The sequence below is a fragment of the Bombina bombina genome, chromosome 3 (genome assembly GCF_027579735.1).
Source record: "Bombina bombina isolate aBomBom1 chromosome 3, aBomBom1.pri, whole genome shotgun sequence".
In the NCBI taxonomy this organism is placed as follows: Eukaryota; Metazoa; Chordata; class Amphibia; order Anura; family Bombinatoridae; genus Bombina; species Bombina bombina.
In genome coordinates this window covers 792753814-792771677 of record NC_069501.1, presented here as the reverse complement: position 1 = coordinate 792771677, position 17864 = coordinate 792753814, and the positions used below count along the sequence as shown (strand labels likewise).

General features: G+C 40.4%; 1 protein-coding gene across 1 annotated transcript in view; it reads right to left on the bottom strand.

Moving 5' to 3' along the window:
* Positions 1-17864, bottom strand: part of CRACDL (CRACD like) — a 280038-nt gene that overhangs the window by 106473 nt on the left and 155701 nt on the right. The window contains exon 4 of the mRNA XM_053707696.1: positions 7946-8081. Within this exon, the coding sequence (XP_053563671.1) occupies positions 7946-8081 (136 nt within the window). The remainder of the gene's footprint in view (positions 1-7945; positions 8082-17864) is intronic.

Sequence of the window (17864 nt, the reverse complement as noted above, 5' to 3'; positions counted from 1 at the left end):
CACAAAAAAACGAACCTACACAACTCAACTATCAAAACTTACCCACTTTGACCTTAAAACGAGCGTTATAAGTGGAATAAAACTATACGTCATTGAAGCCAAACTCCCGTTTATGGTGGCTTCGATACAAAAATCTGTTTCCAATCACAATGCATTTTCGTGCATATCATTATCGCATTGTTTCGTCACCCGGCGCATGCGCAATACAATCTGGGGGGTTGCGTATGCGCAGATTGCCGCTCTGATTCCTCGGTCTGCTGGTTCAGAGGAAGGTGACGTATAGGATGATGTGTAAGAAAGGTCGCACATGCGCAGTACGGACGAAGTCGGACATCTTGATAACTCAGGTTATCGTGAATGATTCATTCTTCAAAATGTATCTTATAATGGTGGGTTTGGAATTCAATTAATTTTTGCAGCAGAATATAAAGAGAATGATAATAATATGACAAGCAAAGCCAATTACAAATATCAATATCAAATATTGATAGAGAGATTTAAGCTAACTTTTTTCAATCATTTAGTGTCCCTTTAAAGGTTTGTCTAGGAAAGCTCAGGAGCAGCAAATAACCTAGGTTCTAGCTGCTGATTGGTGGCTGCATTTATATACCAATTATCATCGGCTAACCCATGTGTTCCGTTAGAAACCAGTAGTGCATTGCTGCTCCTTCAACAAATGATACCAAGAGAATGAAGCAAATTTGATAAAAAAAGTAAACTAGATTCTAGTAACTAGAAAACAAAATTGATGCTTACCTGATAAATTTATTTCTCTTGTGGTGTATCCAGTCCACGGATTCATCCATTACTTGTGGGATATTCTCCTTCCCAACAGGAAGCTGCAAGAGGATCACCCACAGCAGAGCTTTCTATATAGCTCCTCCCCTAACTGCCACCTCCAGTCATTCGACTGAAGACAAGCAAGAGAAAGGAGAAACTATAGGGTGCAGTGGTGACTGTAGTTTAAGAATAAAAAACACCTGCCTTAAAATGACAGGGCGGGCCGTGGACTGGATACACCACAAGAGAAATAAATTTATCAGGTAAGCATAAATTTTGTTTTCTCTTGTAAGGTGTATCCAGTCCACGGATTCATCCATTACTTGTGGGATACCAATACCAAAGCTATAGGACACGGATGAAGGGAAGGACAAGGCAGGCGCTTAAACGGAAGGCACCACTGCCTGTAAGACCTTTCTCCCAAAAATAGCCTCCGAAGAAGCAAAAGTATCAAATTTGTAGAATTTAGAAAAAGTATGAAGCGAAGACCAAGTCGCCGCCTTACAAATCTTTTCAACAGAAGTCTCATTTTTAAAAGCCCATGTGGAAGCCACCGCTCTAGTGGAATGAGCTGTAATTCTTTCAGGAGGCTGCTGGCCAGCAGTCTCATAAGCTAAGCGGATTATACTTCTTAACCAAAAAGAAAGAGAAGTTGCTGAAGCCTTTTGGCCTCTTCTCTGTCCAGAGTAGACAACAAACAATGCCGATGTTTGATGAAAATCCTTAGTAGCTTGTAAATAAAACTTTAAAGCACGAACCACGTCAAGATTATGTAATAGACGTTCCTTCTTTGAAGAAGGATTTAGGACACAGTGACAGAACAACAATCTCCTGATTGATATTCTTATTAGATACCACCTTAGGAAGAAACCCAGGTTTGGTACGCAAAACTACCTTATCTTCATGGAAGATCAGATAAGGGGAATCACACTTTAAGGCAGATAACTTTGAAACTCTTCGAGCCGAAGAGATAGCTACCAAAAACAGAACTTTCCAAGATAAAAGCTTGATATCTATGGAATGCAGAGGTTCAAACAGAACCCCTTGAAGAACTTTAACAACTAAATTTAAACTCCATGGCGGAGCAACAGGTTTAAACACAGGCTTGATTCTAACTAAAGCCTGACAAAACGCCTGAACGTCTGGAACATCCGCCAGACGCTTGTGCAAAAGAATAGACAGAGCAGAAATCTGTCCCTTTAAGGAACTAGCTGACAATCCCTTCTCCAATCCTTCTTGGAGAAAAGATAATATCCTGGGAATCCTGACTTTACTCCATGCGTAACCCTTGGATTCACACCAATGAAGATATTTACACCATATCTTATAATAGATTTTCCTGGTGACAGGCTTTCAAGCCTGAATTAAGGTATCAATGACCGACTCGGAGGAACCACGTTTTGATAAAATCAAGCGTTCAATCTCCAAGCAGTCAGACACAGAGAAATTAGATTTGGATGGTTGAAAGGACCCTGAAGTAGAAGGTCCTGCCTCAGCGGCAGAGTCCATGGTGGAAGGGATGATATGTCCACCAGATCTGCATACCAAGTCCTGCGTGGCCACGCAGGTGCTATCAAAATCACCGAAGCTCTCTCCTGCTTGATCTTGGCAATCAGACGAGGGAGCAGAGGAAACGGTGGGAACACATAAGCCAGGTTGAAGGACCAAGGCGCTGCTAGAGCATCTATCAGTGCTGCCTTGGGATCCCTGGACCTGGATCCGTAACAAGAAAGCTTGGCATTCTGACGATACGCCATGAGATCCAGTTCTGGTTTGCCCCAAAGTTGAATCAACTGTGCAAACACCTCCGGATGGAGTTCCCACTCCCCTGGATGAAAAGTCTTCGACTTAGAAAATCCGCCTCCCAGTTCTCTACTCCTGGGATATGGATAGCTGATAGATGGCAAGAGTGAACCTCTGCCCATAGAATTATTTTTGAAACCTCCAACATTGCTAGGGAACTCCTTGTTCCCCCTTGATGGTTGATGTAGGCTACAGTCGAGATATTGTCCGACTGAAATCTGATGAACCTGACCGCAGCAAGCTGAGGCCAAGCCTGAAGAGCATTGAATATCGCTCTTAGTTCCAGAATGTTTATCGGAAGGAGTGCCTCCTCCTGAGTCCACGAGCCCTGAGCCTTCAGGGAGTTCCAGACTGCACCCCAGCCCAGAAGGCTGGCATCTGTCGTTACTATTGTCCAATCTGGCCTGCGGAAGGTCATACCCTTGGACAGATGGACCCGAGATAGCCACAAGAGAAGAGAATCTCTGGTCTCTTGATCCAGATTTAGTAGAGGGGACAAATCTGTGTAATCCCCATTCCACTGACTGAGCATGCAGAGTTGCAGCGGTCTGAGATGTAGGCGGGCAAACGGCACTATGTCCATTGCCGCTACCATTAAGCCGATTACTTCCATACACTGAGCCACTGAAGGGCGAGAAGTAGAATAAAGAACACGGTAGGAATTTAGAAGAAACTCTTATGAGAGGGGATAGAGAACTCTTTTCTTCGTTCACTTTCCATCCATGAGACCTCAGGAATGCCAGCACAATGTCCGTATGGGACCTGGCGATTTGAAAATTCGATGCCTGTATCAGAATGTCATCTAGGTAAGGGGCTACTGCTATACCCCGCGGCCTTAGGACCGCTAGGAGTGACCCTAGAACCTTCGTAAAGATTCTTGGTGCCGTAGCTAACCCAAAGGGAAGAGCCACAAACTGGTAATGCCTGTCTAGGAAGGCGAACCTGAGAAACCGATGATGATCTCTGTGTATCGGAATGTGAAGATAAGCATCCTTTAAGTCCACGGTAGTCATATATTGACCCTCCTGGATCATAGGTAGGATGGTTCGAATAGTCTCCATCTTGAAGGATGGGACCATGAGAAATTTGTTTAGGATCTTGAGATCTAAGATTGGTCTGAAAGTTCCCTCTTTCTTGGGAACTACAAACAGATTTGAATAGAAGCCTTGCCCCTGTTCCTCCTTTGGAACTGGGTGGATCACTCCCATAACTAGGAGGTCATGAACACAATGTAAGAATGCCTCTCTCTTTATCTGGTTTGCAGATAATTGTGAGAGATGAAATCTCCCTTTTGGGGAAGAAGCTTTGAAGTCCAGAAGATATCCCTGGGACACAATTTCCAACGCCCAGAGATCCTGGACATCTCTTGCCCAAGCCTGGGCGAAGAGAGAAAGTCTGCCCCCTACTAGATCCGTTTCCGGATCGGGGGCTGATCTTTCATGCTGTCTTAGAGGCAGCAGCAGGTTTTTTGGCCTGCTTTCCTTTTCCTTTTAAATTTAAATTTAAACATATCAGAATCAGGTTGAAGTGTCTTCCCTGAGTCAGAAAAAACACCCACAGATAGAAGCTCTCCTTCTTCGGCTTCTGCACATTGTGAGGGTATATCAGACATAGCTACTAAAGCGTCAGAGAGCTCTGTATTTGTTCTAGCCCCAGAGCTGTCTCACTTTCCTTGTAACCCTGGCAGTTTGGACAATACCTCTGTAAGGGTATGATTCATAATTGCCGCCATGTCTTGTAAAGTATACGCAATGGGCGCGCAAGATGTACTTGGCGTCCTTTGAGCGGGAGTTATAGGCTCTGACACGTGGGGAGAGTTAGTCGGCATAACTTCCCCCTTGTCAATTTCCTCTGGTGATAAATCTTTTAAAGCCAGAATATGGTCTTTATAACTTATAGTAAGATCAGTGCATTTGGTACACATTCTAAGAGGGGGTTCCACAATGGCTTCTAAACATAATGAACAAGGAGTTTCCTCTATGTCAGACATGTTTAACAGACTAGTAATGAGACCAGCAAGCTTGGAAAACACTTTAATTAATGTGAAAAAGCAGAATATAAAAAAACGGTACTGTGCCTTTAAGGGAAAAAACAAACACAAAAACTGCAAAACAGTGAAAAAAAGCAGTTAACTCTACGAAATGTTTACAGTGTGTATAATAGACTAAAATAGCATTGCACCCACTTGCAAATGGATGATTAACCCCTCAGGTTCAAAAGCGAAGCAAAAATACGGTAAAACCTTTATAACAGTCACAAGAAAACTGCCACAGCTCTACTGTGGCTCCTACCTTCCCATAAAATGACTTTTGTAGGCACAAAAACCCCTTACAGAGGTCCAATATGTCAGGGGACTCCTTCAGGGAAGCTGGATGTCTCAGAATGTAAAAACTACTGCGCAATTAGAGCGTGAAAATAGGCCCCTCCCACCATGCACTCAAAGTGAAAGGGCCATAAATAACTACTCCTAGGAGAAATCTAGTCAGCCATGTGGAAAACTAGGCCCCAAATAAAGATTTATCACCCTCAGTAAAAAAACGTTCTTTATATATCATGCAAACGTTTTACATACTAAGCCATAAGAGCAAGTAACATGAATATTACCCTTTACTGCAAGCATGATGCCAGTCGTTTGTTAAATCACTGCAATCAGGCTTACCTTAAATATATCAGGCACTGTCAGCATTTTCTAGACCTTATCATCTCTAGAAAAAAATATACTGAACATACCTCAGAGCAGTTAATTCTGCAGGCCGTTCCCCCAGCTGAAGTTTTCCCATACTCTTCAGTTATGTGTGAGAACAGCAGTGGACCTTAGTTACAACCTTCTAAGATCATCAAAAACCTCAGGCAAAACTCTTCTTCTAATTTCTGCCTGAGGTAAAAACAGAACAACGCCGGTACCGTTTAAAAATAACAAACTTTTTATTGAAGATAAACTACACTAATTCACCACATCTCTCTTGATACTTCCTTTCTTGTTGAGAGCTGCAAGAGAATGACTTGGGGTGGCAGTTAAGGTGGAGCTATATAGACAGCTCTGCTGTGGGTGATCCTCTTGCAGCTTCCTGTTGGGAAGGAGAATATGCCACAAGTAATGGATGAATCCGTGGACTGGATACACCTTACAAGAGAAAGTTGTTTAAAATTGTATGTTCTACCTAAATCATGAAAGAAACATTTTGGGTTTCATGTCCCTTTAATTTAGGAGTGCTACGACATTAAATAATGTTCCACCTTACCTAGAAATGTAATTAATAAGTCTATCGGCTAGATTTAGAGTTCTGCGGCCAAAGGGGTGCGTTAGCTACGCGTGCTTTTTTTCCCCCGCACCTTTTAAATACCGCTGGTATTTAGAGTTCACAGAAGGGCTGAGTTAGGCTCCAAAAAAGGGAGCGTAGAGCATATTTACCGCCACTGCAACTCTCGATACCAGCGGTGCTTATGGACGCGGCCAGCTTCAAAAACGTGCTCGTGCACGATTCCCCCATAGGAAACAATGGGGCTGTTTGAGCTGAAAAAAAACCTAACACCTGCAAAAAAGCAGCGTTCAGCTCCTAACGCAGCCCCATTGTTTCCTATGGGGAAACACTTCCTAAGTCTGCACCTAACACCCTAACATGTACCCCGAGTCTAAACACCCCTAGCCTTACACTTATTAACCCCTAATCTGCCGCCCCCGCTATCGCTGACCCCTGCATATTATTATTAACCCCTAATCTGCCGCTCTGTACACCGCCGCAACCTACATTATACCTATGTACACCTAATCTGCTGCCCCTAACACCGCCGACCCCTATATTATATTTATTAACCCCTAATCTGCCGCCCCCACTATCGCTGACCCCTGCATATTATTATTAACCCCTAATCTGCCGCTCCGTACACCGCCGCAACAAACGTTATCCCTATGTACCCCTAATCTGCTGCCCCTAATACCGCCGACCCCTATATTATATTTATTAACCCCTAATCTGCCGCCCCCAATGTCGCCTCCACCTACCTACAATAATTAACCCCTAATCTGCCGACCAAATCTCACCGCTACTATAATAAATGTATTAACCCCTAATCCGCCTCACTCCCGCCTCAATAACCCTATAATAAATAGTATTAACTCCTAATCTGCTCTCCCTAACATCGCCGACACCTAACTTCAAGTATTAACCCCTAATCTGCCGACCGGAGCTCACCGCTACTCTACTAAATTTTTTAACCCCTAAAGCTAAGTCTAACCCTAACCCTAACACCCCCCTAAGTTAAATATAATTTTTATCTAATGAAATAAATTAACTCTTATTAAATAAATTATTCCTATTTAAATCTAAATACTTACCTGTAAAATAAACCCTAATATAGCTACAATATAAATTATAATTATATTGTAGCTATTTTAGGATTAATATTTATTTTACAGGCAACTTTGTAATTATTTTAACCAGGTACAATAGCTATTAAATAGTTAATAACTATTTAATAGTTACCTTGTTAAAATAATTACAAAATTACCTGTAAAATAAATCCTAACCTAAGTTACAATTAAACCTAACACTACATTATCAATAAATAAATTAAATAAAATACCTACAATTATCTACAATTAAACCTAACACTACACTATCAATAAATTAATTAAATACAATACCTACAAATAAATACAATTAAATAAACTAACTAAAGTACAAAAAATAAAAAAGAACTAAGTTACAAAAAATAATTTTTTTTTTACAAACAGAAAAATATTACAACAATTTTAAACTAGGGTTAATACATTTATTATAGTAGCGGTGAGATCCGGTCGGCAGATTAGGGGTTAAAAAAATGTAATAGAGTGGCGGCGATGTGGGGGGACCTCGGTTTAGGGGTACATAGGTAGTTTATGGGTGTTAGTGTACTTTAGAGCACAGTAGTTAAGAGCTTTATAAACCGGCGTTAGCCCAATAAGCTCTTAACTACTGACTTTTTTCTGCGGCTGGAGTTTTGTCGTTAGATTTCTAACGCTCACTTCAGCCAAGACTCTAAATACCAGCGTTAGAAAGATCCCATTGAAAAGATAGGATACGCAAATGGCGTGAGACCCTTTCCTGACTGACTCCAAATACCAGCGGGCGGCCAAAACCAGCGTTAGGACCCTCTAACGCTGGTTTTGACGGCTACCGCCCAACTCTAAATCTAGCCGTATGTTAGCTAAGCTTGGTTTTGAATTTTGCTATTAAAACTGAATAAATAGGTTTATAAGCAGCAGAGAGCAGATAGAATTTGTGTAGCATTTTAATATTTTATATCAATGTGTATTCATTAGACAAATGGCATCTCTGGGGAGACATCAGCAAGTACAATTAATTTACAGTAAGTACTATACCTGAAGAGCTTTAATATGATCGGACACATTTTCCTGGGAGAATATGCGCACTGGTCTTACAGGCTCTTGTGCCATCTCTGGAATAAAAATGCTGTCGTGTGATACAGCTCTGCTTCCCAGAACACCAGCTGCAGACCTAGAATAAATCAATCAATAAATTAAGCAACAGATATAAATGAACTATTATAATAAGGATTTAGAACAACTAATGTCTATAACATTTACTATACAATAGATAGTTCCCTCCTTTTTGCAGGAAATCTCTCCAGTGGACCCTACATTTTTTTGGTAGATAATGAATTTTAACACAAAATATAACTTGCCTACCTATATCTAACATTATTAGTTTTCTTTATTTCATGAAATGGATGTTCAAATCAGCCAATAGGATTTCAGTAGCTCTCATCCTATTGGTTGATTTGAATTTTTCAGCCAATAGGAATGCAAGGTACACCAAATATTAAACCGGTACCTTGCATTCAAGCTTCAGTGTGCGGCAGCGACCGCATGAAGAGGATCCTCCACGCCTGATGGCTCCGCGGCCGCCAGTCCTGTTCTTTATTTTAATGGGAGGCAAAATAACTGATTGCCCTTTTAAGGGCAATGCCCATACAAATGCACCTCTAGGCGCAATGGGTAGCTTAGTTTTTTTTTAGTGTTAGGTTTTTTTTATTTTTGGGGGGTTTGGTGGGTGGGGAGGGTTTAACTGTTAGGCGGACATAGTATATTTTAGGTAAAAGAGCTGTTTAACTTTGGGCAATTCAATACAAAAAGCCCTTTTAAGGGCTATTGGTAGCTTAGTGTTAGATTAGGGGGTGTTTTTATTTTGGGGGGGCTTTTTTATTTTTTATAGGGGTATGTGATTTTTTTGTTATAATTTGGTTTATTTTTTTCTGTAATTTTAGACTTTTATTTTTTGTAATTTTAGATTTATTTATTTTAATTTAATCTTTGGTTGTTTTTTTAAGTAATGTTAGGATTTTTTATTTTAATTTTAACTTAGTATTTTTATTTTATGTAATTGGGGTTAATTTAGGGGGTGTTAGGTTAGGGGGCTTAGTGATTAAATTAGTTATTTCCGTTGTGGGGTATGGCGGTTTAGGGATTAATAGTTTAATTAGGTTTATTGCATTGTGGGGGATGGCAGTTTAGGGGTTAATCGGTTTATTTTATTAGTCGCGATGTGGGGAGCTGGCGGTTTGGGGGTTAATATGTGTTAGCAATGCAGGGGGCAGCAGTTTAGGGGTTAATCACTTTATTTAGGGTTGGCAATGTCGGGGGAGGCGGATTAGACTAGGGGTTTATGTTAGGGTGTTAGGTTTTTCCATAACTTTCTTTTCCCCATAGACATCAATAGGGATTGTGTTTGACGATGGCCATTCCGTGATCGTAGCCTCGTAGGTGTTAGTTTTATTCCAACACTTTCTCTTCATTGATGTCTATGGGGGAAAACATGCACAAGCATGTCAAATAAGGCCTTGGGTTTTGTGCGGTATGGAGCTTATAGCACCATACCGCACAACAAAAGAAGGCTTTTCAGTAACTTGTAATGGCAGCGCTATGGAGAGTGCAATACCGCTCATTTGTTTGCGTTATTTACGGACCCAGTTTAGCGCACAACTTGTAATACTGCTGTATGTTAGAAGGACAGGATACAGCAACTCACTGGCTAGAATGTCAGTATAGATGCTACAGTTATATTCGGAAATCTCCCTGAATTTAGATTGTGTGTGGACGTGAAGGATGTCCTCCTTTTTACAAAATGCAGAGATCAATCATGAAACTTCTGTTTATACAAAATTAACCTGCTTCCAGCTCAAAATCCTAAAAAAATATATTTTTCACTGATTATAATCTGTTTATCGAAGAGAATTACACTATTTCTTCCTTCATATTCCTTTTTGTGTGTGAATTAAAGGGACAGTCTACACCAGAATTTGTATTGTTTTAAAAGATAGATAATCCCTTTATTACCCATTTCCTAGTTTTGTGATTATCTTGTATCTAAGCCTCTGCAAACTGCCCCCTTATTTCAGTTATTTTGACAGACATGCATTTTAGCCAAGCTATGCTGGTTCCTAGGAACTCCACGTGCGTGAGTACAGTGTTATCCATATGACACACATGAACTAACACCCTTTAGTGGTGGAAAACTGTCAAAATGCCCTGAGAGAAGAGGCGGCCTTCAAGGGCTAAGAAATTAACATATGAACCTCCTAGGTTTATCTTTCAACTAATAATACCAAGAGAACAAAGCAAAATTGGTAATACAAGTACATTGGAAAATTGTTTAAAATTGCATGCCCTATCTGAATCATGAAAGTTTATTTTGGACTAGACTGTCCCTTTAAGACACTGTTTTTCCCTTCATTGTTAAATACCTTGAAACATGCAATATAATTTTTATAAATTTTAACATGTTTTAATGTGATTTAAATAGAAATACTTTACATTCCTATGTTCTTCACTGAGAAAAAAAATGTGCTTTTTATTTTAAGAAAAAATAAAATTATATATATATATATATATATATACAGTATATATGCACAAAAGACTATGTAAAACCTCGCTATCCTGTATAATATTAAATATGTTAATATAAATTATATATATAATTGCACAAAACTTGGTCATATTATTAGAATGTCCACAAGTCCACAGGATATAATATATCCGAAAGAAGGCTGCAGGACCGATAGGGTTAATGAAGACTCCCTGGCAATCTTCACCAACAACAGATATGTACAAAAGACTAGGTGTCAGCGCCTTCCTTCTGTGAGAACTCAGGACAAACCAGTGTAAAAACTGTTGTGGGGTAACGATTCCCCTATCCCCACACACTTACTTCTAAAAACCTCAATCCAAATGAGGTAAGTAGCCACTGTTTATGAGCAACGCCCAATTAGCTGGTAACTCCAGGTCCGTAGTATAAGGAGCAAAGAAAACCGAAAAAGTAACTCAGCTATGCAGCAACTGAAGTGCTTGATCCAGATATCCACAATATGCCTTCCTGATGCGTTGTTTATGATGCACAGTTGCACATAGCCATGCTGCCTCAGTAATACACAAACACCGGCGTATTACTGAGGCAAGATTTATTTAGCTTAAGTGGGTCTATGGCTCGATGGGCACCAACATGTACTTCCCAATAGAGGGGACCCATTAACGTCATGTTCAAGTATTGCCCATGCTTTATCACAGCAGCTCCCATAATAGCACCAGTCAATACTAAACACAAAAAGTCCGGAGCTGCAGTAAAAACTTTCTTCCTTATTGGTGTTCCAGTAAAAATAAGTACAGTAACATGGATCAAGACAAAAACATGCCCTTAGTAACTGAAAAAGCTCACACGTTTTGGCATTTACGCCGTCCTCATAGCTCTCTATCTTACCTTGTACTAATGGGCTACTTAAAGGGATAAAAATCATGTGATTGGCTTAGGGACAATTGTTATGTTAACTCCTTCATTGCAAGCTCAATTGTTAACTGCACTGTTGTTTTAAACTTACACTCGTGTTCAAGCTGTTAATAATAATAATAGTGGTACTTGTTCATGTTACATTCAATACAATTAATACAAATATTTGCAAACTGACGTGAACCAAAATATAAACTTTCATTGTCCAGATGCAATGTGATACAAAATATAGTGCAAAATATAGTACAAATATTTTTCACAAAAAACACATAATGAATGATGAAATGTATTTTGCTTATTATCATGCTCACAGTGTAACACCGGAATACTGATACACTATGGACTTATGCCAACTAGATACAACACTAGTTAATATGGGACCTATTTCTATTCTACAGGGGAATTTACTCCCTTATTTTGCAAATATTTATTTTGTCTCCAATTAGATGTTTTATCTATGTGTTTATCATTTTTATTGTGTCTGTTTGTAGGCTATCTGAAATACTTTATGTGTCATAGGATTGAAAAAACATTTTCTATTCTTACCTATTAATCTGGTCAATTTAGTTAGATTACATTGTGCTTAAAATTGCACCTTGTTTCAATGGTGACTTAATTAGCCAATGCCCTATGTCAATCTAATACCAAAAGTTAATTAGATCATAGGCTGAATTAAGTCCAGTCGGATGTCTAGTCTGTAATTGAAAAATCCAGAACACCTCCCTGTCCCTGTCTCCCCCTCTCCGTTTCTATGATGGTCCATTTGAAACTGGTACCATCTTTGTTATGGACTCTATTGAAATACTGGAAAAGAGGGGTAGTCAAGATCCCAGCCTTAATATCAGAGAGGTGTTCCCTTATACGTATCCGTGTCTCTCTTGTCGTCATTCCTACATATTGTAGGCAGCAGACCAAACAGCCTGCTAAATAGACAGTCTGCTTCTACAGCTCATACACTTTTTGTGACATAAATTCTAAAGCCTTCCCCCACCAATAGATGTTCGCAGGCTTTACATGAAAAATTGCTACACTTATAAACACCCTTGAACCTAAGCCAAGAACTATTGTCTTCCCTCTGTGATGTTTTTAATTGTGTGGGTGCCAGGATGTTGCCCATTGAAACTCCTCTCCTGAAAGAGCACTTGCATCCTTTCTCCACTGTCTCTGCTAGCGCATCGTCCACTGCCAATAATCTAAAAAAAATTTGCACAATATGGCAGATTTTTTTTTTTTATAACTTTATTTATAGACAGAATCCATTACATACATGGTAGAAAGCATAGATGATCTCAGCTTGAAACATAATAATGGCATGAGGAAAGTACAAATACCAACGGTTTACAAAGTGACTGTCATGTGTTAGTTCACCATGTAGAGGTGTGGATTCACATTTTCTTATATATTAATATGGCAGATTTTATTGTATTGTGTACTGTAATCAGTAGCAAAAAAGGTTCCTCTGCTTTTATCATTTTTTAAAATCTGACTTTTTTAACTCTGACTTTTTTTTTAACAATTTTTGTCTATTAGCAAACACTACTTCATTTCTAACCTTAGCAATTTCTTGTGGTTTATAGCCTCTGATCCTTAGGCGGTCAGATAATTGATCTGCATGAGCCTCATACTGTTTCACATTGCTGCAATTTCTTTTTAGTCTTGTAAACTGTCCCTTCGCGACTGACCTAAAGACCTGTTTTGGATGACTGCTCCTGGCGTGGAGAAGTATGTTGTCGGTAATAGGTTTTCTATAAACCTCGGTTTCAATCCCGACATTAGGTACCCCTTTTAGGGTTAAATCGAGGAAATTAATCCTTGACTTGTTAAGCTCAAAAGTGAACTCTAACCCAATGTCGTTGATATTCAACCAATCCACAAATTCTTTTGCCTTCTCTTAGGTTCCTCTCCACACCAGGAGCAGATTATCAATATACCGTCTATAAAACTGTATACTTCGCCTGAAGGGGTTTCCATCTCCATAGATATGGGACAGCTCCCACCACCCCATATAGAGGTTGGCGAAAGAGGGCGCTTACTTTGCGCCCATGGCTGTCCCGCATCTCTGGAGATAGAAAACCCCCTCAAATGCAAAGTAATTGTGTGTCAAAAGGAACCCAACAATCCTTAGCACATATTTCACAAACTCATCAGAGTAGCCAATATTCCTTCGTAAGAAAAAATCTATGACTATTAAGCCCTTGTCATGCGGTATTGAAGTATAAAGGGCCCTAACGTCTATTGTGCGCCACATATCAGATTCCTCCCATTTAAAATTGTCGTATACCTGTAGACCAGGAGGTTTGGTACTCCAGTCCTCCTCGACTTCAGGGGAGATATAATATGGTCTTTGCAAGCCTAGATGGACAACGTTGCCAGATGTATGAATTCTAAATAATTTTAAGCTGAGGAATGTAAGTTTTTAGTCGTGGAATAAGGTTGGAAAACATAATTTTTTTGTTAAATGCTGATTATGCCTAACCATGAGATTGACTTGGGAAACCAAGATTAGGTCAGTAAAGAAAAATCTCATATAATTAAGTATAAAAAGCTGTATTGGGTCTAGGGAAGATAAACCCCTAGGTACTACAAGGCTTGTTGTAATAATATATATGGGCGGACATTTAATTTAGTCTAATTTAGGTTATTTTGTTAAGGGTATTTAATTTAATGTCTTAATTTTTTTCTGATTTCCATCACCAAAAACATAATTTATGCTTACCTGATAAATTTATTTCTCTTGTAGTGTATCCAGTCCACGGATCATCCATTACTTATGGGGATATATTCTCCTTCCCAAAAGGAAGCTGCAAGAGTCCACCCACAGCAAAGCTGCTACACAGCTCGTCCCCTAACTGCCATTACCAGTCATTCGACCGAAAACATGCAGAGAAAGGAAAACCATAGGGTGCAGTGGTGACTGTAGTTTAATGGAAAAATTACCTGCCTTAAAGTGACAGGGCGGGCCGTGGACTGGATACACTACAAGAGAAATAAATTTATCAGGTAAGCATAAATTATGTTTTCTCTTGTTAAGTGTATCCAGTCCACGGATCATCCATTACTTATGGGATACCAATACCAAAGCTAAAGTACACGGATGATGGGAGGGACAAGGCAGGTACTTAAACGGAAGTTACCACTGCCTGTAAAAAAACCCTTTCTCCCAAAAATAGCCTCCGAAGAAGCAAGGTATCAATATGTTAAATTTGAAAAAGTATGAAACGCAGACCAAGACTCCGTCTTGTAATCTGTTCAACAGAAGCCACATTTAAAAAAGGCCCAAGTGAAAACCACAGCTCTAGTAGAATGAGCTGTAATCCCTTCAGGAGGCTGCTGTCCAGCAGTCTCATAAGCTAAATGAATTATGCTTTTTAACCAAAAAGACAGAGAGGTTGCTGAAGTCCTTTGACCTCTCCTCTGTCCAGAATAGACAACAAACAAGGTGAATGTTTGATGAAAATCTGTAGTAGCTTGTAAGTAAAACTTTAAAACACGAACCACGTCCAAATTGTGTAATAGACGTTCCTTCTTTGAAGAAGGATTAGGATACAAGAATGGAACAACAATCTCTTGAGTGATATTCTTGTTAGATACCACCTTAGGTAAAAACCCAGGTTGGTACACAGGACTACCTTATCCGTACGGAGAACCAGATAAGGAGAATCACATTGCAACGCAGATAACTCAGAGACTCTATGAGCCGAGGAAATAGCTACCAAAAAGGAACTTTCCAAGATAGAAGTTTGATATCTATGGAATGAAAAGGTTCAAATGGAACTCCTTGAAGAACCTTAAGAACCAGCTTTAAGCTCCATGGCGGAGCAACATTTTTAACCACAGGCTTGGTTCTAACCAAAGCCTGACCAAATGCCTGAACGTCTAAAATACCTGCCAGACGCTTGTGCAAAAGAATAGACAGAGTAGAAATCTGTCCTTTTAAAGAACTAGCTGACAACCCTTTTCTCAAAATCATCTTGGAGAAAAGATAATATCCTGGGAATCCAGACTTTACTCCATGAGTAACCCTTGGATTCATAACAATAAGATATTTACACCATATCTTATGTTAAATTTTCCTAGAGACAGGCTTTTATGCCTGTATTAAGGTATCAATTACTGACTCGGAGAAGCCATGCTTTGATAACATCAAGCGTTCTGTCTCCAGGCAGTCCATCTCAGATTAGTTATATTTAGATGGTTGAAAAGACCCTGAGGTAGAGGGTCCTGTCTCAGAAGCAGAGACCGTGGTGGAAAGGATGACATGTCCACCAGATCTGCATACCAGGTCCTGCGTGGCCACGCAGGCGCTGTCAAAAGCACCAAAGCACTCTCCTGCTTGATCTTGTGCAAACCCCTCCGGAGGGAATTCCCACTCCCCCGGATGAAAAGTCTGACGACTTAGAAAATCTGCCTCCCAGTTCTCAACACCTGGGATAGGGATAGCTTTTAGACAAGAGTGAGTCTCTGTCCAGTGAATTATTTTAAGACTTCTAACATTGCTAGGGAACTTCTGTTCCCCCTTGATGGTTGATGTAAGCCACAGTCGTGATATTGTCCGACTGAAATATGATGTACCTCAGAGTTGCTAACTGAGGCCAAGTCTGAAAAGCATGGAATATCGCTCCCAGTTCCAGAATATTCATTAGAAGGAGGGTCTCCTCCTGAGTCCACTATCCCTGAGCCTTCAGGGAGTTCCAGACTGTATCCCAACCTAAAAGGCTGGCATCTGTTGTAACAATTGTCCCATCTGACCTGCGGAAGGTCATACCCTTGGACAGATGGACCCGAGATAGTCACCAGAGAAGAGAATCTCTGGTTTCTTGGTCCGGATTTAACAGGAGAACAAATCTGTGTAATCCCCGTTCCTCTGGCTGAGCATGCATAGTTGCAGTGGTCTGAAATGTAGGCGTGCAAACGGTACTATGTCCCTTGCCGCTACCATTAAGCCGATTACATTCATGTACTGAGCCACCAAAGGGCGCGGATGGAATGAAGAACACGGCAGAAATTTAGAAACTTTGACAACCTGGACTCCGTCAGGTAAATTTTAATTTCTACAAAATCTATCAGAATCCCTAGGAGGGAAACCCTTGATATTGGGGATAGAGAACTCTTTCCTTGTTCACTTTCCACCCATGCGATCTCAGAAATGCCAGTACTACGTCCGTATGAGACTTGGCAACTTGGATGTTTGACGCCTGTATCAGGATGTCGTCTAAATAAGGGGCCACTTCTATGCCCCGCGGCCTAAGGACCGCCAAAGTGACCCCAGAACCTCCATAAAGATTCTAGGGGCTGTAGTTAACCCAAAGGAAAGAGCTACAAACTGGTAATGCCTGTCTAGAAAGGCAAACCTGAAAAACCGATGGTGATCTTTATGCATCGTAATGTGAGGATAAGCATCCTTCAAATCCATTGTAGTCCTCTATTGACTCTCCTGGATCATAGTTAAGATGGTACGAATAGTTTCCATCTTAAATGATAGAATTCTAAAGAATTTGTTTAAGATCTTTTAGATCCAAAATAGGTCTGAAGGTTTCCTTTCCTTGGGAACCACAAACCGATTTGAGGAAAACTGTGTCCCTGTTCCTCTATTGGAACTGAATGGGTCACGTATACAATGCAAGAATGTCTCTTTCTTTATCTGGTTTGCAGATAAATGTGAAAGGCAAAAACTCCCCTTTTTTGGGGGGGAAAGCTTTGAAATCCAGAAGATATCTCTGGGGTATAATTTCCAATGCCCAGGGATCCTGGGCATCTCTTGCCCACGCCTGGGCGAAGAATGAAGTCTGCCCCCTATAGGATCCGTTACCAGATAGGGGTCCGTTCCTCATGCTGTTTTAGAGGCAGCAGCAGGCTCCTTGACCTGCTTATCTTTGTTCCAGGTCCGGTTGTCTCCAGACCGCCTTGGACTGAGCAAAAGTTCCCTCTTATTTTGCCTTAGAGGAAGTTGATGCCACACCTGCCTTGAATTTTCGAAAGGCACGAAAATTAGGCCTTTTTTGTCCCTTGATTTGGACCTGTCCTGAGGAAGGGCATGATCTTTTCCTCCAGTGATATAAGTAATAATCTCCTTCAAACTAGGCCTGAATAGGGTCTGCCCCTTGAAGGGAAGTTAAGTAGCTTATTTATTAAAGTCACGACAGCTGACCATGATATAAGCCATAGCGCTCTGCGCGCCAGTATAGTAAAAAACAGAATTCTTAGCCGTTAGTCTAGTCAAAGGAACAAAGGCATCAGAAAACAAAGGAATTGGCTAGCTTAAGTGCTCTAAGCTTGTCAAATATATTCATCCAATGAAGCCTGTAAAGCCTCATCAAGAGACTCAAACCAGAACGCCGCAGCAGCAGTGACAGGAGCAATGCGTGCAAGGGGCTGCAGGATAAAACCTTGTTGAATAAACATTTTTTATCCATTGGATCTAAAAAAGCACAACAGTCCTCGCCAGAGGTAGTGGTACGCTTAGCTAGAGTAGAAACTCTTCTCTCCACCTTAGGAACTGTC